This window comes from Fusarium oxysporum, chromosome III (assembly GCF_013085055.1).
Source record: "Fusarium oxysporum Fo47 chromosome III, complete sequence".
In the NCBI taxonomy this organism is placed as follows: Eukaryota; Fungi; Ascomycota; class Sordariomycetes; order Hypocreales; family Nectriaceae; genus Fusarium; species Fusarium oxysporum.
In genome coordinates, this window is record NC_072842.1 from 2304864 (window position 1) to 2322785 (window position 17922).

The window sequence follows — 17922 nt, forward strand, 5'->3', positions numbered from 1 at the left end:
GATTTTAGGCATTTGTATGTTCCGTAGTACTCATTTGTATGACTGTTCCTGGACAAACCTGTCTATGGCGTTTGGGAGAATGGATCATGACACGGAGGCCATAGGTGCGTTCATGATAAGTGACGAACTCGCATTGTGTGTTTTCCCAAACCCGAATTGGAGTATCCTTATCACGAACTTTACTCTCTTTAGTCAGTAACGTATCTTGCAGGCAACACTGGGGGCTCGGAGACTCCGATCTTTATAGTCATGTAGTTCTTACAGTTACAATACCGAACAGGGGTGATCACTTGTGCTTCATGTTGCATCGACAGATGTGGATCAACTAGTTATATATCACCAGGGTTTGTTAGCTTTCGTCCATCACCACCAACGGAATGCTCAAATTCACAGGGAGCAATGAGAGATATGAAAATGGGTGGGGAAATTCGTAGTTTGTAATCTAGTTGATAACAGTAACGGACCATCGAGATCTGGCAGCACCATAACCAACTCAATCTGGCCAAATAACTAACTAATTCTCATCATATCATAAGTTCCCCTCCGTGCCACGTATGGCAATGCAAATTCCAAAACCATCTATAATTTGAACCAGGCTATGGAAGTTCATAGGACGCCTTTCGAGAAAACAAAACATTAAATAGCATGACCAGCGGAGCATTCTGTATATGCTCTCTCACAGGACTGGCCGCTGAGGTAACCATACCAGGACTAATAACCGCAATGTAGCAGCTCATATCGAGTCTGCTTTCCAGGACGCCTCGCTGTAAATAAGAAAAACTCATAAAAACCAGATGCGAGGGGCAAGGCCAAAAAGTGGCCGACGGAGCCGCTGCTTGACCATGAAGGTCAGCAGGAAACGTGTATAACGGAGAGAATGAAGGATGCGGTGATTGGCGACATTTGACAATGATCCAAGTCACTCGTCAGGGAATTTCTATCGATCTATAATGCTTCTGTGGTGGCTTTATGAAGCTGACGGCTTCGGGTATCTTATACTGCAACTTCGGCAGGTGTCGTAAAGAATGTGGTGGGCAATGGTGTGTTGGCGTATCGAATCTCCAACAAGTCCGAATCGAGAGTGACACTGAAACAGGAGTATCTGCTGGCAAGGACGATCTCAACCTCAAGTAGGACAAAGTACTGGAAATTTTTGTCTTTGGATAGACAGCCCTGTTGTCGGCAGTTGTTTGATACTGGCGGCAGCGAGTAAGACTGTCGAGTTTTGCTCAGAAAGTGCTCCAGTTCCAATCCCTAGGCACACTGGCAGCAAGTTCAGGGCCACGAGGCAGTTCGGAGGCGTCTCCAAAACCGGTACCGATGGGAGTTGAGGGGGTAGGGTTGGGCGCATCCGAAGAGGCGGCACTCGAAGCACGGCTGCTATTACGTGTATACCAACTCTTGAACTCTTCACAGCAGTGGCGACAGGTTCGGAAAAGAGGAGCGCGAGGATTGAACTTGGCATCATGATCGAGAGGAGCGGCAAAGGTGGAATGAGAGTCGCAGAAAATGTGGCCGCACTTTCGGCAGTGGTGACGGCGAGTGAAATAGCTAAAAGTCCGCTTGCAAGTCGGGTCATCACAGACAGTAGATTCGGCATCGGGCTGCAGAAGAATAATGTTAGCTGACTGTAGGAAAGAAAGAATGCGAAATATGCTGGCAACTGGTGAGGTGAGGTGAGACATGAGGGGGTCTAGGGTTGTACGAATCGGAGCGTTGAATACATCTGAGACAATGGCGCATGCAAGTAGATGTTGTGCGAGGAAGATGGAGCGACGGTCTGTTTTTGCTTTACTGACCTTCCAGTGCTTGCGAGTAGGCTGAGCCTTGACTTCGGGGAACATCTCGGGATCGAAATCGCCGTCAATGCTGCTCTGAGTGCTATCGCCGGTTGAAACACGCGCTAGCTTGTTGCCGAAGACGGACATGCCGGGGAGGTTGATGAGGCTGCTGTTGGTACGTCTCAGGGCGCTATCAGGCTCGGTGCTGGAAGTAGAAGCAGCATCATCAATGGGCATTTTAATGGTCTTGGATGGAAACAAGTTAGGGCGCAGAGCTGCAGGCATATACATGGGTCGAGTCTGTCGTGCATGATGCGCTCTGGGAGAAGTGGGAGTTGACGAGATGGAGTCGGGGCTGGTGGACTCATTGGTGTTGATGGGTGAAATTTGAGGTCCAACCGAGATCTGATATGACTGATTCCGTTGATGCGTAGGGCGCTGCTGGGGAAAGAAATGGCGTGAGTGCTGGTCGCCCGGAAGAGTGGGCATAATGAGGTCGGCAGCCATTATCGTGGATTGAGTAGAGAGTAATTGTTGATGTGCGGAAGAGAGAGTGTGTTTTAGCTCGTGACGTTTTGTATCGTAGCAAATGCAAGTTCGCTATGGGAAACAGGAGATGGCTGCTGCTTATTTGCACAACGCTTAGAAGTCGAGGGAGTGGTTGGACAGACAGAGAGGGGAAGTGGCGTAGAGTTATCTGTACGTATAGGTAGGGATATATGATCGATTCAGTTTTGATACTGTAGTTGAACGGGAAGTTAGGCGAGCAAGAGTTGAGCAAGGGCGGGCCACGCAGAGTTTAAACCAAAGCGAACTGGCTCAAGGAGGGAGTAGATCCTGGGAACACAGCGCGGGCAACACCGTCGCGTGGAGACCGGGGGCGGAAGAGGTACGTACCTCTTGTCTGCAGAACTGACTGGGGATCCTAACGTGCTAGCCCAGCACTTGACTCTTAGCGCATGACAAGGATGTGGCCTCTCTTGCATGTGGAGATGGGAGGCGGTAGGCGGTGGAGCTGATGATGGAGTGGGCGTGGCTTGAGGTTGTGGTTGCTGCTTGGCTTGACTTTTGGAGCAAAGCGCCCTCTGGCAGTGACCGGGGTCTGCCCTTGCTGCGTCGCTGTCGCTGTTTCTCCTCTTGAGCGTCGTCTCAACGGCTCACGGTCAATAATGTCTCAGTAGCTGTCCAGAATCGGGGTAGTCGAGAGTCCTGTTCAAGAGCCTCCCTTTGCTGATGCAATTTGACAGGTGTCGGACGCTCTACCTTGCCTTGTCTGGTCAATGCCACACATAACAAGATCATGTCTTGCGATTTTCATACCGTGATGTAATTCAGGACTCTCACGACTCAGTCAAAAGCTCGCGGTATCCGGATACGGTAAAGGGTCTTGAGAGATAAACAGAACAGTTGCTCGATACTTGTGCGTAACTGTGGACAGGATGTTTTCTATCTCGGCGCTCTGGTTGGATGGCTTCGGCGTTCGCTGGAGACAGAATCCAATCCGGTGGGTTGACCTGGTCGATCAAAGATTTATGCCCCTGTATGTCAACCATCTACAGAGTACGTACGCTACAAGAGCATTACGACAAGCGATTCATTATGACGGACAGCTTGTGGTTATCCTTTGATGACAGGGTTCGACGAGGGCTTTGAATGAAAATATCTGTAGTAGGTAATTGATCTCGAATACCGGCTGTGGGTGGTACTGCCGGTTCCATGTGGTGGTACACTACGTACCTACCCTCGGATACTGTGCTCGTGTCTGCGTGTTGTGTTCTCGACAACGGGATTTCGGCTAAATCAAGAACCGGAGCATTCGAGTCAGGTAATGGGCTGCATATTTGAGCCACAAGGTCCGTGACATTCTCTCCTTGAGTTCCGAATCCTGTTACTTTCGAGGTCTTCCCGTCTGAACAAGCATGCCTGTTCCCGTCGGATCTTGATTGATTATACTGTATAACGGCAACGGCTATGTTCAATGAATACGTGTGGCCAACTTGTTCGGTCCGCGGGGCTGACTATCGTAGGGCGGCAATTGGACAAGCGCGCTCTTTAGGCCAAGCATGTCTCCGCTAGATAGGGAGCCTGGGGCCAAAGTCAAAGCCAGAGCGCTCTGCAAGGTTCAAGGGTCGAGCCACTAGAGCCTTTCTTACAGATGTATGTTGTTTGATTGGGCGGCTGCGGTTCCCGGCTTTGCAACGGGGAGTTTTTGGTCTGTTGTTGGGTTGTGTTGGGTTGAGTTGTGTTCTGACTGGCAGAGACAGCGGAGTTTCTTCACCGTCATCTCACAACACCATACTCAGAGCACTTGAGCTTAAGCCGGTGACTACCGAAACAGAAGAAGGGAAGGGAAGGCAACGGTATCGCCGAACGTTAGTTGTTGTCCGTTGCTGAATCTTTTATCTTTGGTCATTTTGATGATGTTTGGAAATGAGCCAACTGTTACGTACAAAACAGTAAAGGACCCATAGATTCCCGAACAAGCTTATGATGGATTCAGGACAGAACCCATCTTTGGGGAAAGAGGGGCAGAGCAGTACCTGCTGGGCGAAATACCCAGTACCTTAAGGTGTAGGTAGGTAGACCTCCCAAGCCTCCATTGACATTAACGGTAACGATGGGCAGTTGCAATTCGACAAATGCGGTTGCAGCTGCAGCGTCCCATCGTTCACTCTTCACCGGTATCTCAGCAATCTGCAATACAACGCACATACTTTTTGCCTTAGACGCACGGCTGTACATTCATACATACTATTGACGTGTATCGACAATTGTTTCCTTTCATAGCAATATCATCGTGCGTCTTCCTTTCTTTCATCGCGCCCGCCCCTGTCCAACGCCCCCACCAAATGTAGACCCTTGTTCATCGTTCGTCAAGTTTGGTGAGAAGTTGGATTCTAGGAATAATTAATTAGTCTCTTTTATTGCTTATATTAGACAGAAAAACAAACCAGAACTTCCGCTAGTTTTCGGTGGACTTGCGCTTCAAGGCCCTTAACCCGCTAGGCAAGGCTGTGGTACTGTCGAGACAGATGTTCGAGTTGGGTGTTGATGATTTTGAGGGTCTCGTTGAGAGGCGCGAGCTTTTGCTCAAGTTTTTCGTCCAACATAGTGGCAAGGTCATCAATAGAAACTTGATTAAAGGTAATTCCTTGCATAGAACTCATTATGAAAGAGTTAGAACTGGTGATTTAGATAGTATGGGATGGATGTATTGGATTCTTTGATAGACTGGTGATTGACTGGTGATGGTCTGGGTGGTATGTAGGAGAGAAAAAGAAGCTAGGCCGATCTTAGGTGGCTGGGTGGGGTTTATAGGCGCGCTATTCCGCTTTCACTTTCCCTCTCGCACCTTGTTCCTCCTCTTTCTCCAATTGACCGTAGCATTTCAGCATCATCTTGCATCGTCTCTTAGCAGCTATTTCTACCTGACTTAGGAACGAACATATCACAGCAGCATCATCCCGCCCCTCCATTATAAGTTTTACCTTTCGCCAAAGGGCACCCATCGATGATTTGTGATTCAGGTCTAGTCTCATCACTGACTAGTTCGCCTAACATCCCCTTTACATGACATGTGGTTGGCTCATTCGATTCCCTCTCAAACTCCACCTTGAAGCAATTCTTCCACTCACCTAATCCGTTGCCGATCCACATGGGCTGCACTCTTAGAGGATCACCAACGGGCTTCACTTGATCAGGCAGTCGGGTTAAGCCTTGAGGCAAGCAGCGGCTGGGCTGCAGAAAATTCGATGATTAACAGACAAGCTCAAATCATTACCCACCGAATCCACTGCTTACTGGGTTTGTTTGTTGCGTGTCAAGCTGGGACCCTTGTGTTATTCTTTGTCTTGTTCTTTTGAGCTTCTCTATGTGGTCAATTGCCGTTCAATGGTCTCGTGACCTTCCCGTCTGGTCGCTGCTTCAGGGGTCTTCTGTTTCACTTGGCCTTGAGCTCCGAGATGCTCGGCCGGTGCACGGCCATGCTTTCTTCTCTGGTCACTTGAGCAATCCGCAACCCCTCAGTCTTTATGGAAAAGACGAGGAATTCAGACAGCTCAGGATTCTGTTAGTCCTCATACCGAGTGCGCTCATTGTTAACATTACATTCATGCCATTCACGTAAATTCGACATTCGTTGCACGTCTTGCTGTTCTGGGTAATTTCTATCGGACCACCAACGGAACGGAACATCGCTAAAGTTCGTGGCGTAAATACATATGGTAGGTAGGCTAGGAGTTGCGGCTCCTCGGTGCTTCATCATTCCCTGAGCGTCTTCCGCTAGGTTGTTGCCACTTTCTTCTCGAATCTTGGAAGCTCTTGAGACTGGAGAACGATTCATTTCACGCCACCTGAAGTTCCACCGTGTTGGCCTGTGCAGAATTTTTCCATCTCCACGGTGGATGATTCTATACCGCAGCGCGCTCCGTACTTAGCCAGATCCTTGTCCAGTTATTTCTACTCTAGGGGCTGCCGAGATTCTGTGGGACTTCCACCGAGGCTCGCTGGCTCGTTGCAGCCACGTTTCCTAACTTTTCTAGCCTAGCCTCCGTCCTTAGTTCGTGGCGCTGCCGACCTGCCTTCTCCGTTCTGTCCGTCAACGTGGGGAGTGGAAGCTGGGGCGCCTCTTCTAGATCTGTCATGTCCAGCCAATTATTATCAGTTAATCACGACTGGCTTTGTCACCGGCTCCCTGCCTTGTAGTCTTTCAGACACTGAGGCGCTAGAAAGGTGATATTTCTGGTAAGAGGACACAAGGGCTCGGCTTTGATCGGCCATGTTCGAGACAAAATGATCGACAGTCATTTCCAATCAAGGCTGACTAACATTCGCATATCGCATCTTGCCAGAAATTCAGGGTCCAAGCAAGTGGTCCAAGCTGTGAGCTATAAGATGTAACTAATAAGTTTATACCTACATTATGGAGTAAATCAGGGAGCATTTACGTACTGCTTCCGGAGCCACGGAGGGTCTCACTAAAGTATGAGTCTACACACGACTGCTGCATTGCTGTGGAGGAATCCTCGAGACGGAGAAGCAAAGGTCAAGGCATCTAATCTCAGACAACGACAATGCGGAGGCGTTTGCATGTGGTCGAACATGACAACTCTGGATACCATGCTGCAATAATCAGGGAAGTGTTAATAGTGTTTGGCATCAGACACAAAAAGGCCATGTGAATTGTCCTGCTGTTCTGTCCATTTAAGACATTTCGTTCATTGGTACTGAGAAGTCTAAGCAACATTCAGGGTCCGAAGAGGCCTCGGAATCCGATAGGTAACCTGCTGCTTTCACCGCTGATCTGCATAGTAAGAGCAGGACCATCCTGTTATTCGGATAGACACAAAGATAGTAGTTCACACGCTCTCTTGGTGGCTGGTTGAGGCTGGGGTATCGAACTTATCCATAATAGTTAGCCAGCCAGTCGATTCGAGACTTGACCCAAGAGCACAGACATGGGCCACAGAGCGTGCAACATAGTTCCCCATCATAAGGACCATTTTGATGCTCAAGTCTGACCTGTTAGCTTACATGGTTTTCAATACTGTCGTGATGAATTGTGACTGGCTGGCCGTAGCCTAGACCAGACTGTCATCAGGGTCCAGAATCGATGACAACTGGGTCTCACTCAGAAGAGGGCTCCCATGGTACCGGCTTGTATCGAGTTCGCTTCAACCGCTAAGCCCGGAATCTTGATCAATTTCATTCAAGTGGTATGAAAATGCTGGTGTTTCCAGCGAGTTACATGGTAGTAAGTGCCGAAGGCTTGCCTCAAAAAAACTCCCTTCTCATCAAAGAGTTCCTGGTCTACTCCGTAGGCCCACACCATTTGACTTTATTAGGGCCCGGAGTGCCAAGACTCTAAGTGGATGATGTGCTTTACCTGTATCGGAAGTCGACCTTCAACATCCCCTGTTCAGTTGCGGCTCCTCGGCATTCTTATCAGTTATCTTCGATTGGCTGTATCTTGCACCATCTCTTAGGTTTGACATATGGACTTAGTAAAGGCTACATGCGGTCCTAGAGTGGTGGAAAGCTAAGCTGAAGATTTGCCTGAGGCATAAAGATGATGGTCAGTTGGTTCTGGTCTTTCAACCCGTATGAGCTACTTGATCAACCAAGAGGTTTCTACAAATGCACAACACAACACAACAAGGGCATCGATTGACGGTATGTGCCTATAGTAGGTAGGTACATCTCCTCCACCGCCTTTTGTTCCCCTCCTGTTTGATGCACATCGTCAACGCCTCACAAGGGTCATGTGCAACAGACAATTCCCTCTCTGCATGCAATGCCGAGCCCTGTCAGCCTGTCACATTCTTATGTTTCTCGCTCGTCTTGAATAGGAAGTTTACCGCTTAGCTATCGGATTCCCTGCCAGGGCTTTAATCTTGGAGGTGCCGGGCGGCTCCGTTGGTCTCGAGTTTAACCTGGCGCTTCTGCAGCACAACCCTAGATTGCCGTTAAATGTCTCGACTGTAGCTATTGTCTCCGAAGAATTGCTTTTTTCCCCTTGCCTTTGTGGTCATGGTGGCTTGCGCGGCTCCTGTTTAATCAATCTCGCGATTAATATCACCCGCAGATGAGAGGTGATTAAACGACTCCTGCATTGTGGCTGAATCAAGAGGATCAGGTATTCTCAAACGTCCCATCACTGGGTGGAGAAGACGACTACAGGTTAGGGAGCTTCTTAGTGTACATTGATGATTGTATGTTGCTTCCTAACTTCTGCGCATAATTGTGGTCTTGGGCTGAGTTCTACCAAGACCCTATGTCTCAAAATGACAATTCGTCGGTCTTAGAGGTGTGAGATGAGGCGGATCAGATGAGTCACACTTTCTGTTTCGTTAAAGACGGGACCTACTATGTATATGAGGTTCTATCACACCGTATAATGGTAGTTGCATATTCCTATTATGTGGTTGGTTAGGGCTGAGGCTTACTCCATTTCCCATCTCCCACTCTTCCCCCCATCCTTGAGGACAACTCTCAAACCCTCAATAACCATGCCCTTATCCACAGCCTTGCACATATCGTAAACTGTCAATGCCGCCGTAGACGCCGCCGTCAGCGCCTCCATCTCCACCCCCGTCTTTCCGTCACACGTGACCGTGGCAGCGATCTCTACCCTGTCGTCACCCCTGACGTCGAGATCAACCGTGGCCTTGGAGAGCGAGATCGGATGACAGAGTGGGATCAGATCTGGAGTTCGCTTCGATGCCATGATGCCAGCGATCCGCGCAACACCCAGGACATCTCCCTTCCTCATCTGGTTGTCTCTGATGAGCCCAATCGCTGTGGTGTTCGAGAATCGGACGGTGCATGCAGCTTTGGCGATGCGTGATGTCACCGTCTTGTCTGATATGGAGACCATCCGTGCCTCTCCAGAGGCAGAGACATGTGTCAGCTTTGTGTTGTCGCTGCTGTCCTGTCCTCGGACATGGCGAGTATTGGAGAAGAGTCGCTGCTGTGTGAAAACAGATCGGCCAGCCGTGAAGCAGGGACCGTTACGCAGAAGGGATTGTATTCGAGGAGGCATGGTTCGCAATGACGAAGACGGACTAATGGTATCTACAACAAAAACTCAATTCAGTATTACTTCCAACTCATATAGGAGGGTATCTAAGCCTCAAAGTTTAAGTAGCGAAACAACCCTTCAACGCCGCCCCATAAGTGCATGATAGTTGCCCCGCGAACAATCTGTGAATAACGTCTCTTGAACCATACACTTGAGTCTGACATTGCGAACCATGCGTGGAAATTTTGCAAAAGATGAACACAGGAGTGTAATCACCCACCTATCAAGATCATGGGCCTATTCTTCATATGCTCCAGCTCACCAATGCCCGCATGTTTTGCCTTCTTTCTCTTGACGGCAGCACCAATGACTTCGAGCAGCTCCATCTCGTTAGGTGCCAGACCGAGAGGAGTCCGGTCTGACGTCAATAAGTCCCTCCGCCGGTCCATCTCGATCTGTTTTATGGCATCGAAAGCCTGCTCATCGATGGGCTCGCCACTGTTGGACTTCCGGAGGATATCCCGTAGAGACACCTCAGCATTGCCAAACAAGCACACCTTGAGGTTGCCGTCACCTGTTATTCGAAGACGGTTGCAAGTCCCGCAGAAGTTGTGCGTCATGCTCGTGATGAAGCCTATTCTTCCAGTGAAGCCTGGAATGTGCCATGTCTTGCTTGTATCGTTCTTGTGATCCTGCACTTTTTGCAGTGTTGGGTACTTTGTCCTGATGAGGTCCAGCATCTCTTGGTAGCTAAACATCTTATTTTTGCTCCATTTGTTGCCGTCAAATGGCATGTACTCGATGAAGCGGACTTCGATGTCCTTTTCTTGCGTCAGGTCCACGAAGGGGAGCACCTCTCTGTCGTTGATACCCCTCATAACCACGCAGTTGATCTTGAGCTTGATGCCAGCACCAAGTCTGTTGAGCTCAAGAATCCTATCGATGCTCTTCTGCACGGCCTCGAAGCCTTTCCTCCTTGTCATGATCTGGAATTGCCAAGGATCCAGAGTGTCGAGGCTCAGGTTGACACCCGTCAGTCCACTCTCGATCATGCTGTCGAGCTTCCGGTGCAGAGAGATGCCGTTGGTTGTGATACAGATTTCCTTTAGGCCATGCCGTCGCAGCTCTCCAATCTGGTGCATCAGAGGGAGGATATCTCGCCGCACAGTCGGTTCTCCTCCCGTCAATCTGATCTTAGTCACACCCTGCGAGACAAATACGGACGACAAGAGGACAATCTCTGGTGTCGTCAAGAGCTCTCGGTTTGGCGACAATGGCACGCCTTCTTCAGGCATGCAGTAGACACATCGCAGATTGCAGCGCTCCGAGACAGATATGCGAAGGTAATCATGTTGTCGGTGGAAAGTATCTGTGAGGAAGTCGGAGAAGGGTTTTGGATCTCGGATGCGCCGGCGGCGAGACTGTAGGAGGTCGATCTCTGGTGTTGTGGAGGGAGGTTCGCGGGGTGCCTCTTGGGGTCTCGCAGAAGCTGTCGCAATGGTTCTAGAGGAGGGACAAGCGAGCAGCACTCGCGAAGGAGCCGTTCGTTGTAGGGTAGTTTTAGTTTTGGCTGAGACCGAAGCTCTCGAGCCTAAAAGGCGAAGCAACGACATAATTCTGAGGCGTTACGATACCTAAGTAGTTATGTATTTGACAAGTGGGGGAAGAAAGATGGTTACATATGAGGGGTTCGCTTGCTATGATTCCATCGTTTCGTGCTATCGCAATCACGATGCGACAATGACGAGAAGAGAGAGCAAAGAGGTTGGCAAATGAAAGAATAAGCTGACTTGGTGTCTCTGTCGGCCGTCGGCGCTTCGTTTAACAATAGTTCCAACCCTAGGTACCTACCTATCATGACCTAAATAGGTCAAATACGCAAGTATGAAGTGTCTGTCCCTCTTGAGCTATCCAATCTTATCATGGGCCCGCTCGCCACAATCCGATCCCCGCGCTGAGTAATGGAAATAGCCTCCAGTCTAACATTAGTTTAAGCCGCGGAGTTGCACAGACTGCAACAGTAACGTTAGTTCGAAAGTGGAATGATAAAGATACTGTAACTTGTCAGCGGTGACAGTTCGGCCTGAACTCATGATGTTGTTTCAGGGGATTCTAGTCAGGTGGAATACTCGTTCGACACAGAATTGGCTCTTCTTTCAATGCCTACTTCAGAATGCATGGGACTTGTTCGTGTGCATGATACAAATTCATCATGGAACATGCGTATTGGAACCTAAATTGATGACCAATTAGGAAACACTAGCTGACCTATGTATGGGTAAGGATATTCATTCCCATGATGCGCCATACCTTATCATACGTAAATTAGTATTTCCGCATACGTACTAATCCAAGAACTACAGTTTGTTAAGCAAGGGAACCCTGCGAATGATATAAGAATCAGACCGCTTAGGTCGAAATTAGCATGATATAAATATATACTGCCGTCTAGCTCAAGTTTCTTAAAGACTTTATACGCAACTGAATGTTGAAGATGAGTATGGACATCGATAGAGACACCTGATCCGATGCCAATTTATACGGCGGGTTGTGATGTACTAGGCATATAGCCGCCTGATTCAAACGCACCCAACACAGCATTATAGGCTGGCATGCCCAAGATTTTAATAATAGATGAGTTACTGTTGTCTATACTGATAAATGCAAATAAGATTCCTTGACCAATATACGTACCTGTCCACACAATGGAAGGTTAGGTTGTTCAGCGCATTGAAATCAGGAACCCTCCACTTTGATAGCCGGTGACGCTAGCACAGATGAGGAAATATCAAAACATTAAAACGCCCCCCACCTTTAACTGCTTCCTCATTACACTATCAGATTGAAGATTGAAGAACTGAACCACTCAAAGAGCATCGATGCTAAAGACCATCAAAACACGAAGAGAACTTGATAGATCGAAGAAAGGCTTTAGCGAGACCGTCGCCTGACTTCCCCTTTTTCTTTTGGTAGTCAACCACTTTATAACCCCGCCCTCACGATTCGATTACCAGATTTCACTCCTCACCTCTCATCTACAACACTTCTTCAGGTGACAGTCGTGATGCATCCCTCACGTGTCTTCAAAGGTAGAAATCTACCTTACTATACCAATTCTAGAATGCATTGATTTCCTGGGCTCGGCTCCCCCTTCTCCTCCTTTTAGACAGCACCCGAGACACTGAACACTACTAACCAGGATTCACAGCCTCACCTCATTGCGTGCCCAGCCCTGACGGAAGATTTATTGCTACAATATCATCGCAGAGCATCACAGTGCGCTTGGCTCTCTCACTTTCGATCGCGCATGTGGTCAAATTACCCCCAGATCTCACGACCCCTGTAACCACGCTCGCATGGTCACCTTCATCGTCCCGTATCCTTGTTGCAAGTGCCGACCAGATTCATGTCTCGTCAATAGTTGACTCGTCATTTCGTGCCACGATCAAGAACCCTGCAGTTGGTGGTGGAAAGCAGACACTTGTGCAGTTTGGCGCCCACGATGACGAGGTCTTTGCCTGTGCTGCATTTGGCCTCAAGTTTTCCATTTTCGATCTATCAACTTCTAAAGCTATCGAGATAGGCAACCCCAAGTTTTACCTCCCCTCATCCGCCCCTAGGGGCTTTTCTGTACGACCTCAGACGTCACATCTTGCCATCTTGACCCGAACAAATGGTCGAGATGCTATCAGTATTCACCATCCCAAATCGAGGCAAGTTCTGCGATCTTGGTACCCGGAAACAGTCGACGCTCATGGCTTGAAATGGACTCCTGACGGCCAATGGCTTCTGCTGTGGGACGGCCCGGCACATGGGCATAATCTCTTGCTCTACACACCCGACGGCCAGCCTTTCCGTTCTATTGGGGCGTCCAGCATCACGGGAGGCGAGGATGCCGACCTCGAGACGGGGATTAAGAATTGCAGTCTCAGTCCTGACGCGTCGCTATGTGCCATGGGCGATGGCAGTAGAACAGTGGGCGCTCTCAGCACGCAGACATGGAGAGGTGGCCTGAAACTTGTACATCCCACTACGGTTGTCCCCAAGGACACCCTGCAGGTGAGCTCACTTCATCTACGGCTTGCTTCGATTCTCACAAAATATCCTAGGTCTGGCAGGAGCAGCTGAACGATTCGTCCCACGGAGGGAGCCCGTATACATTTCTTCGTGCGAACCAGATGGTTGCACCTCCGAACCGACTGATCGACGGCAAGATCCCTAACGAGGTCAGAGCTGGATGCTCTTCATTGGCCTTTGACGCATCTTCAACTCTGTTAGTTACCAAGCTTGATGATACCCCTACCACGCTGTGGATCTGGGATGTCACCGCAGCTGAGCTCCGGGCAGTACTGATGTTTCACTCAGTCGTGGACTTTCATTGGCATCCCACTGCCCGTGAGCTTCTTCTGGTGACATGCCAAGATGAAAAGTATCGCGGTGTGTCCTTTGTTTGGGACCCGCTGTCCGAAGGTCCCAAGCCAGTCTCTTTGGGCGCTCATCTACCAAACGGCAAGATTGTTGGAAGGACTAGAACAACATGGATCAACAGTGACCCCGAATTCCCGGTTGTGGTGATCTCAGACGCGCAAAACGGAGTCTTAGTATCGTGCTCAGATGGGGCACAATGCCCGACTCCATGGCGTGAGGGGGCGGTTGGTGATAGAACCATGGGATCGGTACAGGATCTTGGAGATACTGTCGACATATCTTCTCTGATGCCAGACGACACATCCACCTTGGACGATACCTTCTCTTTCAAGCACGTATAGAAGGAGCGTCGCCAGGGCCACCTCTGTACGGCACAAACTGAATCACCGCCTTTAGGAAATGGTTACGGCTTGGCACGTGTAAGGTTAAAAAGGATGGAAGGACAAGGCTGGACTCTATCGGAGATGATATCCCGCATTTGAGTCATTCCAGTGGCTAGGGTCATGTTACACGAATGGCGCTTCCATTTGATGTCAAGGGCATGACTGCATAACGAGGCTGTCATAAAAGGCGTGTAGTTTCCTCTTCTCTCATGGTAGCGACAGCTTGCAAATTGCACCTCCAATAAGCAACGAATCGAATCCACGTTTTGTTGGCGCCACGGAAGCGACATGCACGCATGGTTGCGAAAAGAGACCTCAAGTTACAGGCTGCCACTGCTCTTCTCACCGTGAGATCAAGAGAGAACTTTGGTACCTTGCGCCGGGCATTCGATCATCGCCTTGATTGTCGATGGATCTGTCACTACCTACCACCGAGCTAACTAATATTTCGTCAAATGGTGGAGCAGTGATCGCAATATGATAAGTCATTATCTCATGCGGGACTCAACCCGGTCCTCTGCATGTCGACCAGGGAGAGACATGCCTAGACATTTACGGCTGGTGGCTTGGATTGATCTACAGCACCTGGGCATAGAGCTGAGTCGAGGAACAACGTCTACGAGAACCTGCACCTTTTGAAGATTTCTATCTAGCGTCCAAGCGCGAAATGAACACCCTTACTTCCGCAACGACATTGAACCCTACGGTTTCGGACGATCTGCCTCTAGCTGGAACCCCACATCTCGAGGCTGAGAGTCAGGATGCATGTCGAAACGCCGACAGGGATCTCGGGTTACACTGCACCGTTAATCATCCAGGAGGAGGCGAGCTTGCCAGATCCAGACTTATTAGTCTCAACGTTTCTCGGCGTTCTCTCAATACTGAGACGATATGTGCCTCTGCAAATCGCCCATATTTCGGTGTCCTTTCCGGACCCCGGGGCGCCCAAATTATGGCCCGCGGGCTGGGATCGAATGCAAGCGAATCCAGAGCTGGTAAAGAACGATTCAAAAGCAACGTTTGGAAGATGCTAGACGGGTTGTTGTCTCTTCTGCTTCTATCTTGCCGCTCTCATGCCAGCTGTTGCGAGAAGCTGGATATAAAGCATACACACGGCCTTTGCTTGTCATTGATTCACAATATGATCGAGCCTAATTCGAAGCTTCCAAGAGCCTTCATTCAGAGCCCTGGAGATCAGCGCGACTCAGTGACGAGATAGTACAGTTGACCAAACTCATAGTTGTCACTTTTCTAGTGCGCACTCCCAGTTGCTTCTCGTGTCATCGTCACACAACTTTTGACTTTCTTTCCAAACTCTTGTAGCATCACGCAAGAACCTGCTCGGAACTGGAAACTTGTCGGCTTCGTGCAGATTCCTTCATCCTATGCCTGCCGAAGCTACAGTCCAAGCGGACGTTGGTCCCGGCGATGAGACTGGCATCTACTACATTACCATTTGCAACGTGCGGTCTTTCCCTATCCATTATGACCTGTGCTACGGTAACAAAGCTAAATATTCTTTCAGTTACCATTCGCAACCTCGTGGCAGGAGTTGAAAGATTGGACACGTACGGCATGCGTAGTGGACCATATCGAGGTCTTCCAGAGCAGTACCTCAGGATGGGTCCGAGTCCGGGGAAGAGATAACTTTGAAAGGGCATGGGGTAAGCATACATCTCGCAAGACGAATATCTGGCCGAGCTAATGTGGTAGCAGCCCTTCTCAACGGTGGTGTTTTCAAAGGTCGCTCGATCATTGCGTCCGACAGAAACCGTGAGCATTCTATCAAAATCAAGGAGCTTGCTACACCACCGCAAGCTGTCATTTCACAGACACTGCAGTATCAAGCCACACCTCCCAGCCCCTATTTCCTGCCAACTCCGATGGCTATGTCTCCGCAGTATTCTGCTGCACCTGGGCAGGTAAGCTGGCCTATCTGAAGACACAAGCTTTGAAGAGAACCCGGTAATGACTCTTTGACTCTAGTACTACATAGCTAGTTACCCTCCGGGCAACAGCCCCCGATTCACCACTCAGTCTTTCTCGAACCCAAGCTACTCCCAGCAGCTACCAGTTACAGTAACCACAAACACTCCAGCAACTTATGTGGCTGCCAGCCCGGGGAGCTACTACACATACAATGATACCGGTACTCGGTTATTTCCCCCAAAACCAGGTGCAGTCTCGTACTCTCCACAATACCAACACGAAGGAAGCCAGCTTGCTCTTCCTTATCGAGGTATTAGTGAGCATCCAGGGTACTACCCGAATTGTAGCTTCTCCAGCGGCGAGCCATCCTATAGGTCGGAATACGCGGTACCGGAAACACGCAAGCTATGTGTGTCGCCATTCCCGCAACAAGCGGAAGCCGATGAAGTCAAATCTTGGGTTCGGCGCAAAGTGGACAAGGACAAGATCGAATCCATCGAGATACCCAAGAACAGCGACAGCAATTACCTCAGGGGCTACATCTTGGTCGTTTTTGAAAACGTCGCGGCAGCGAATATTGCGATGGAGCAGTTCAACAAAGCACGTTTCCAAGGCAGAAGAATGATAGCGCGACCCACTCGAGAGGATGTAGAGGTGGAAGGGCTTGGGGAGCCCAGCGTTTCGCATGAATCGTCGAACTGGGCCGACTCTGAGAGGAGCGAGGCAAATGTACCAACTGCTCCATCCCGCAGGAGAGATGATGGCCGAAGACGGAACGAGAAGTCCCAAAGGTCAAAGAACAAAGGGACTAAGCCAACGGGATCTGATAAAAAGAAGGCAACAGAAAAGAAGTCGTCTTCAAGCAGGAAATCTTCGGGGTCGCAAGTGGATAAAAAGTTGTCGTCGAAAAAGGCATCCGCCGAAAAGGAGATCAGCGTCAAGGATGAAAAGCTGGTCATCGTTGATGGAACCTCCCATCATCATGACAAGCACTGATGTCCTGGATAGAACGAAAACGAACGATTCAAACCTTTCAGCGTATGTCTATCAATAAATGTCAGGGGCTGCTTAACAACAAGTGACGGACAGGCCAGAGCTGGAATTTGTGACCACTCCAACAAAGTACAAAGAGTTGAATTGTCATTGTTGCCGTTACGTTTGTCCCTAACTGAAGACCACATGGGCATGTTCTACTGCGTGACTAGCAAGCACTAAAGTCTGACGCAAGGTCAAAGAGCTGCATGTCAGTGAAATCTTTGTCACTTGGGTCTACTATAGGAAACGTCACAGCCCAAATCATTAATCCTTGCAAAGGCCGTGCATCCTCAAGGATCAGATAATGTCTAGCCCAGATTGCGTAGAGAAGTCAGAAAAAGAAAGAAAAATATCTCTGATATCTGACATCCCTACAATATACCCACCATGCCATGGTGACACAGACCAACAAGATTCTGCGGAGGCCTCTTGTTTCTTTTGATTCGGGGTTTCTGGCCAAACGGATCAAAAGAGAAACGCAAACGTAAAACAAACCAGCCCTTGTTGGCGCTCGCCTCAACTGTTGGATGGATGCATGGCTACCTGTGCTTCTCTTCAGTGGAGTTCTCTCACCTCACGATGGGGTTTCCTATCTCGTTGCTCTCACTCAGTAACTTAGCATTGCCCAGTGTATGGGCCTAGTCTGTCACGGCTATGCTATTCCTGACCGTGTTAGCTGATGTTCCAGAAGCTGGTGCGTACAACCCCCGAATATTCGCGGTGTTATTTCCCTGTGGGCCAGCTCTAGTCCATGTTAGCTTGGAAGCTAAAAATTAGAACCTCGAACCGAAAATTCGTAGGGCTATCGGCCTGCTAAAGAGCACAGTAGCACTACCTATGTCTTGGG

General features: G+C 49.3%; 4 protein-coding genes across 4 annotated transcripts; 2 read left to right on the forward strand and 2 right to left on the reverse strand.

The window, feature by feature from the left end:
* Positions 1-1181: 1181 nt before the first annotated feature.
* On the reverse strand, positions 1182-2554 carry FOBCDRAFT_22390 (uncharacterized protein). Its single transcript, XM_059609644.1, has 2 exons — positions 1800-2554; positions 1182-1604 (listed from the first exon to the last, which is right to left on the reverse strand). Exons 1-2 carry the CDS (start codon positions 2286-2288, stop codon positions 1230-1232), a joined length of 864 nt encoding a protein of 287 aa, XP_059464439.1. The 5' UTR covers positions 2289-2554; the 3' UTR covers positions 1182-1229.
* A 6167-nt stretch (positions 2555-8721) lies between these two features.
* On the reverse strand, positions 8722-11172 carry FOBCDRAFT_290132 (uncharacterized protein; the record flags this gene model as incomplete). Its single annotated transcript, XM_031176348.3, has 2 exons — positions 9581-11172; positions 8722-9353 (listed from the first exon to the last, which is right to left on the reverse strand). Exons 1-2 carry the CDS (start codon positions 10911-10913, stop codon positions 8722-8724), a joined length of 1965 nt encoding a protein of 654 aa, XP_031047481.2. The 5' UTR covers positions 10914-11172.
* Positions 11173-12364: 1192 nt separating this feature from the next.
* Positions 12365-14080, forward strand: FOBCDRAFT_290134 (uncharacterized protein; the record flags this gene model as incomplete). The annotated part of the gene is made up of 3 exons (XM_059611764.1): positions 12365-12389; positions 12500-13359; positions 13410-14080. The coding sequence occupies 3 exons, from the start codon at positions 12365-12367 to the stop codon at positions 14067-14069; spliced, it is 1545 nt and encodes a 514-aa protein (XP_059464440.1). The 3' UTR covers positions 14070-14080.
* A 1416-nt stretch (positions 14081-15496) lies between these two features.
* Positions 15497-17392, forward strand: FOBCDRAFT_290138 (uncharacterized protein; the record flags this gene model as incomplete). The annotated part of the gene is made up of 4 exons (XM_031176350.3): positions 15497-15574; positions 15637-15775; positions 15828-16033; positions 16098-17392. The coding sequence occupies 4 exons, from the start codon at positions 15497-15499 to the stop codon at positions 17034-17036; spliced, it is 1362 nt and encodes a 453-aa protein (XP_031047483.2). The 3' UTR covers positions 17037-17392.
* Between the last annotated feature and the right edge of the window lie 530 nt (positions 17393-17922).

Bases quoted from the DNA above. Each gene is read 5' to 3' on its own strand.
- FOBCDRAFT_22390 (XM_059609644.1), bottom strand. From the start codon at position 2,288: ATGGCTGCCGACCTCATTATGCCCACTCTTCCGGGCGACCAGCACTCA. The intron at 1,605-1,799 runs GTCAGTAAAGCA...ATTCTTCTGCAG, and splicing joins CTACTCGCAAGCACTGGAAG to CCCGATGCCGAATCTACTGT.